The sequence below is a fragment of the Cryptomeria japonica genome, unplaced genomic scaffold (assembly GCF_030272615.1).
Source record: "Cryptomeria japonica unplaced genomic scaffold, Sugi_1.0 HiC_scaffold_142, whole genome shotgun sequence".
Taxonomy (NCBI): domain Eukaryota; kingdom Viridiplantae; phylum Streptophyta; class Pinopsida; order Cupressales; family Cupressaceae; genus Cryptomeria; species Cryptomeria japonica.
In genome coordinates this window covers 46,983-53,557 of record NW_026728964.1, presented here as the reverse complement: position 1 = coordinate 53,557, position 6,575 = coordinate 46,983, and the positions used below count along the sequence as shown (strand labels likewise).

General features: G+C 34.5%; 2 protein-coding genes across 2 annotated transcripts; both read left to right on the top strand.

Moving 5' to 3' along the window:
- Window positions 1-3,572: 3,572 nt before the first annotated feature.
- LOC131030959 (S-locus-specific glycoprotein S13-like) lies at window positions 3,573-4,265 on the top strand. Its single transcript, XM_059215447.1, has one exon. The coding sequence runs from the start codon at window positions 3,600-3,602 to the stop codon at window positions 4,263-4,265; it is 666 nt and encodes a 221-aa protein (XP_059071430.1). The 5' UTR covers window positions 3,573-3,599.
- Window positions 4,266-4,324: 59 nt separating this feature from the next.
- On the top strand, window positions 4,325-6,206 carry LOC131030940 (G-type lectin S-receptor-like serine/threonine-protein kinase At2g19130). Its single transcript, XM_057961905.2, has one exon. The coding sequence runs from the start codon at window positions 4,328-4,330 to the stop codon at window positions 6,074-6,076; it is 1,749 nt and encodes a 582-aa protein (XP_057817888.2). The 5' UTR covers window positions 4,325-4,327; the 3' UTR covers window positions 6,077-6,206.
- The last annotated feature ends 369 nt before the right edge of the window (window positions 6,207-6,575 follow it).

The following is a 6,575-nucleotide window of genomic DNA, read 5'->3' as shown; positions in this document are numbered from 1 at the left end:
TGGTATATATAGCTTAATGATTGTGGTTGATGTGCCACATGGGGGTGGTCACATGATAGGTACATGGTCACATGATCCTCTTTAGCTTCATTCATAAAGTTCACAGGTATTCCACCTTTGTGATTAAGATTTGTGGCCCACATTTTGTCCTTTTTCAGGATCATTCATAATCATCACTCATTCATACAAAGGACTTTAGAAAAAACATTGTACTGGATGGTGTACAGGCTTTCCTAGCTCCCTGGATTGAATCTGCACCGTTCATGGTGTTTAGGTAATATTTCGTCAACTTCACGAGTGTCGTTATGTAAATTGCTAGCCTGGTTTCACACATTCAAATTTGAGAGTTTTATATTTAGACACAAATGTATATAATATTGATTTATTTTGATTTAGTTATGTCATTCCAGAGAATTAGATGTAAATTGATATGGGTATTTAATTTAGGGAATAAAGTTGATTTGTACAAATTGATTTATCAATATTAAAAAATAAATATTTATGTGGTATACGCTATCTTAAAGATAGAGTAGTTTTAGAATTCTTTGTGGGTAGATTTTGAGTACATTGAATTCGAATTCGAGCTTTTCAATATGAGCATAATTGTCTTGTAGTTTATATGATTGATATGACAAACAATGTACTCATGAATTATTTGTACAAGTTTTGACAAATTTAATTCGCGAGTTTTTATATACACACGAAAAATATGGATAAAAACATCAACATGGGTAAAATAAAGGTTAAAACGTATTTTTCACTTTATTTTTTGGCTATAAAACTATGTATTTTCTCTTTTGAGATGTCAACTTTTAATTTAATACATGTTGTAATTGAATTTTGCAAAAAATATATGTTTTTTAAAAAGATTTTAATTTTTAGTACTCTCTAAGTTGCCAAGATTTTGTGGATATTTGCCGAGCTCTAGTGGAGTCAAAATATATGGACTTGCTGAGTACTCTCTTTGTCCAAATATGCAAACTATGATATAAAGATATACAAAGACTTAATTATATATTTGAAAAATAAAATAAAATATGATTTATAAAATTAAATACAAATGAATAAAAAACTTAATTTAGAAAACAACACTAATAATATACATAATTAATTCACCCACATTCAAAATCCTTATAATCCTAAAATTTTCTATTGCACTTTAACTGCTATGGATGGGTATCTTGTTTGTAGATTATTAAATCAAAAAAAATATAAGTAGTTTTTTGCATCAATAATAAATTAGATTTAGGTGATTTTTTATAAGCAAATAGAAGCACATGGAACTTCTTACCCTTGATGAGGCATAGTATGACTAATTATGCTTGTTGAAAGATTTTGTTTGTAGGTATTAAGTCAAAATCAAATATAACTAGTTTTCACATCAAGAATAAATCAAAGAATTAGGTGACTTTTCACAAGCAAATAGATAGCACATGGAATTTCTTACGCTTGGCAGGCATAATATGACTAATTAGACACTTTGAAAGATTTTTTAAATATAATATTGGAAAGGTCAAAAGTCCACATTCATTCTGTGTTAATTTTGGACTAGTTTGTTTTTAGTGATCATGATTATTTTATTATAATTAGTATTCATTTTATTTGTATATTTTTTAAGATGGGGTTTGATGTTCAAATTATTTATTTATAGATTAGAGTCAAATTTATGATGTGAAAATAATTGAGAAATTTTTAAATTTAAACTTAAAACTATTTAATCTAAATTGACTCTTTCCTAATTAATAGTAATTTATCCGTTTGAATATGAAATGTCAATTTGTGTGTTGAGTTGTAAAAAATTATGAACCATAATTCATTTTTGCATATTTTATTTATTTGAGTTTATTCATTGCATCATTAGCTTGTATCATAATTTGCATTTCTTGACAATTTAGGACATTTGTATGATTCTTTGATGTCTTAGATTCTTATTCTAAAACCATTAAATTAGATCTCAATGGTCTATCGAAAAAGAGAAGATCCTTCACAAACCATCCATTTGTTATTGCAAGTTTATACACCTAGAAAAATCTCCACTTACAACGAAAAAAAGGTCCACAAGCCATAAGTTCATTTCTACTAAGAAAATTCAAATCCAAACCTAGTTCATTTCTTATAACTTAAAATAATTAAGCTATATTACTTATTACATACATAAAACCTAGTTTTATTTTTTTTGAATTTCTACAATAGTTATATAAGAGAATTTTTTTTGTTGGTACTGGTAGGGGAGACTAGATCTCTTTGGGTGCCTCTCTTATTGGAATGTCAGAGCAGATCATTGTTTGGGTGGCTAATAGGGAGAGTCCGATGAAAAACAAGCCTGGCAATTTGAAGCTGTCAGAAGAAGGTAATCTGAGACTGTTTAATGTAGAGGGCACGTCTCTTTGGTCGGTCAATATATCAAACAAGGTCTCAAGGGCTGTGCCCGGAATGAGGTTTGGTGGACAGCAAAAGCTAATCGATTGGAAAAACTCAATTGATCCCGCTCTTATGTATATTCATTTCATATCAAATTACTAAAAAGCAATAAGAATTATACATAACTTTATAATATGCAATATTAATAATAGTCTTATTTTTGGAACCAACTCATTAATAACAATAATCAATTTATAATTTTTTTGGAGAATAATATTTGAGTTAAAACTTAGACATTTTGATAAAAAATTTCATTTTAAGAAAACAATTTAGCAAAAAAAAAAAACTCCTTCGAACTTCAACAACCTATTTTACAAAATACACACTAACAATAGACTATAAACCTACAAATTAATATTTTAGTATCCTTTAAAAACCATGCATTAGTTGATATTGTTGCAAATGAAAAATATACAATATTATAATGCATGTCCTAAATATTTACAATCACTTCATACAATTTTATAATAGACTAAATATTGTTTTTGATAATAAAGCAGCCAAAACAAGGGGGCTGACCCTAAAAATAGAGTAGGCCTCAAAGAGAGCATAACCGGCACACATAGAGCTTTCTAATATGGGATATTGTTTGTAGTGATTAGTATTGATTGGACCTAAACCATAGTATAATTTTATCATTGTTCTTGTATTACTCAACAAACTTTCTATAACTACAATCCTAGATCATAATTGAAAGTTGAAAAGTTCAATATGATTGATATAGCTTTCAGATTAACTCTCACATAACTTATTGTTGGAGTTGAAATATTATAAAATAAATGAGACATAAATCATTATAGAAATAACAATCACCCTATTAAATTTAATATCTATATAATAATTAAAAAAATAGCTTAAGAAATTTTTTTTAAAATGACTAAAAATGAAACTGAATTAGATTATTCAATGTATATCTAAACCACTTTTTTTTAAAATGAAACTTACTACAAGATGGGATACATGTACTGTATATCTAAAGTTTAAACTATATTTTAATTGTGAAACAATATCTAGTTATAACTCTTTGACCCGGATGAACAAAAGACTATAACCAGGCACAGGCGGTATGAACAGAAGACTTTATCCCTTACATAACCACTTTAACACGGCACAAGCTCTATGAACAGAAGACTTAGATCCCGGCACGCACATAAAGAGCACATGAGATATTCAGAAAAATGAGGCTTGATTTTTCTGAGTTTCAGTGCTGTCTACGAAAATCAATAATACCTGAAATGAGAAGGGTGGGTTTTTTAGCAGGACCGGCATATATGATCTCCGCGCTTAGCGTGCTAATTATAATTTGCTACGGTGACGGGTTATCTACCGGTACTGGTAGCAGAGACTCTCTTTCCTTGGGCGCATCGCTTATTGGAAATCAGACTATAACCTCGAAGAACGGCATGTTTGAATTGGGAATTTTCAGCCCAAATGGAAGCAATAACTGGTATCTCGGTATCTGGTATGCCAACATACCAGAAAAGATGGTCGTTTGGGTGGCTAATAGGGAGAATCCGGGGAAACACAGGCCTGGCGTTCTGAAACTCTCAAAAGGAGGTACTCTGGGACTGTTTGATGCAGGGGGCATGTCTCTTTGGTCTGCCAACGTATCGTACAAGCCCTCGCGGGCTGTGCTATTAGATTCTGGTAACTTTTTGATGCTTAGCGATGACAATAAATCTGAGACTGTTTGGCAGAGCTTTGACTATCCTGTGGATACTATGTTGCCCGGCATGTGGTTCGGTGGACAGGAAAAGCTAGTCTGTTGGAAAAACTCTATGGATCCCGCACCTGGGCTTTTGTCCTTCATTTGGATCCATCTGGGGCTAAACAATTCGTGCTAACTTGGAACAATTCTGTCCAGTTTTGGGAGAGTGGAAATTGGGACAACAAAACTTTCAGTGGAATGCCGGAAAATCCAAACCGAGACCGCTTCAATGTCAGCTTTAAAAGTACTAGTTCTGGTTTTTATTTCAGTTACGAATTGCAGACAGGGATCCCAAGTTTAATCAAAATTAATTCCGGAGGAATACAAGAATTTGCTTTGTATGATAACACTAAATGGATCATGGTGGAGATTCGCCCCAGAGATCAATGCGCTGCATATGGTTTTTGTGGCCCTTGCGGAAGCTGCAACTCCAACAATCTTGAGTTCTGCAGCTGTGTGGAAGGCTTCATCCCGGCAGACAAGCGCGCCAGGGATTCGCAAGACTGGTCGTCAAGTGGCTGTGTTCGGCAGAGCCCGTTAAACTGCGATACCAAAAAAGGTAGCACCGACGAATTTATCGAGGCTGGTGTAACGTTGCCTGATGATTCAGCTTCTTCATACTCTGCACCCAACAAGGGAGATTGCCAGAAAGCCTGCCTCCGCAACTGCTCCTGCACTGCGTTTGCTTTCAATTCTCCTTCCGGACGCTGCCAAATCTGGTCTGGAGATTTGCTAAACATGAACAACTCTCCATCAAATAGAAGAGGGAACGTCTCCATTCGAGTAGCTGCCTTAAAAGTTCCAAAGCATAAAAAATGGTCCTCCTCCCAACTGAAAACCATAATTATAGTGAGTGCTCTTGCTCTTACAGTTGCTTTGAGTATCATTTCATTTTTAATGTGGCAAAGGTGTCGACTTCGACCACCGAAGGAGACTTGTGCAGTTTCCTCAGAGTATTTTCTTAGAATGTTTAGTTACATAGAGTTGAAGATTGCAACAAGGAATTTCAGGTCTAAGTTGGGGAGCGGAGGATTCGGTTCAGTGTTCAAAGGATGTCTAACAGACGGTACACTTGTAGCCGTAAAGAAATTGGATTCCAGTTCAAGACAACATGATAAGCAATTCCGAGCGGAAATCAGTTCTCTTGGCAACATACAACATGCAAATTTGATCAGACTTCGAGGGATTTGTGCAGAAGGATCTAAACGCTTACTGGTTTATGATTACATGCCCAATGGCTCTCTAAATTCCCTACTGTTCACTAATAATTCCAAAAGTAAACCGAAGGTACTCGACTGGAAGACCCGCTTCCAGATCGCTTTAGGCACTGCGCGAGGTTTAGTTTATCTCCACGAAGAGTGCAGAGATTGCGTGATTCACAGCGATGTAAAGCCCAAGAACATTCTCTTGGATGGTAATTTTTCACCCAAGTTGGCAGATTTTGGGTTGGCAAAGCTTGTGGGTAGAGATTTCAGCCGTGTATTGACCACAACGAGAGGAACGAGAGGGTATTTGGCACCAGAGTGGATCTCCGGTCTTCCCATCACCCCTAAGGTTGATGTTTACAGTTTTGGTATGACACTGTTGGAAATCATTTCCGGCCGAAGAAGTCTGGATTTAAGTGTTCAAGATTCAAGTCAGTATTACTTTCCTGCATGGGCTGCAGCTCAAATTTACGAGGGGAAGATGATTAATATTGTGGACGAAAGAGTTGCAGCGGAGGCAGATGTTGAAGAGGTGAGAAGAGCAGGCATCGTAGGGTTGCTATGCATAGAAAGGGAGGAGGAGAGGAGGCCAAGCATGGAACAAGTGTTGCGGATGCTGGAAGGGAAGATGGAGCCTCCAACTCCACAGATGCCGAGTTCTGCAGTCAGGGAAACACAAGCGTATCGAAGCAACACTGATAGCGATGGCAACGACATTGTGGATTGTGGTTTGTTAGAATAATGTAAATGTTGATAACTGATGCTGCTCTAGCATGCAGTTAGATTAGTTTAGTTAATAGTTTTTTGTTTATTCATGCAAATAAAGCATGTACTCCAACATGCATTAATCCTTACGACTATTTTTAGTTTTGTTTTTTGCATGAGTTTATTTTTTAGTAAATAAAGCATGTTGTGCATGCACTTATTGTATTCTTAATTTAGGGAGTAGTTTGCTTTTTTTAGTTTGAGAGCCTTAGTAGCTTTTCATGCAAAGCTAGGAATATATTTAGAACTGCAATTATTATTTATTTTTCTAGACTGCAAATTCTTTATATATACAGCCTCTATGTAATTTTTTAATTAAGCTTCAATAAAGATATTGGTGTGTGCAATTCCAAAAAAACAAGGCACTTTGTTTTTTATTCTGAATTGTGATTTCTTTTTGCAATTTCTTCGTTTTTTTGTTATTGTTTGCTAATCAGTTGGTTTAGAGAGGATAGGTCAGGTTCAAAATTTTACAA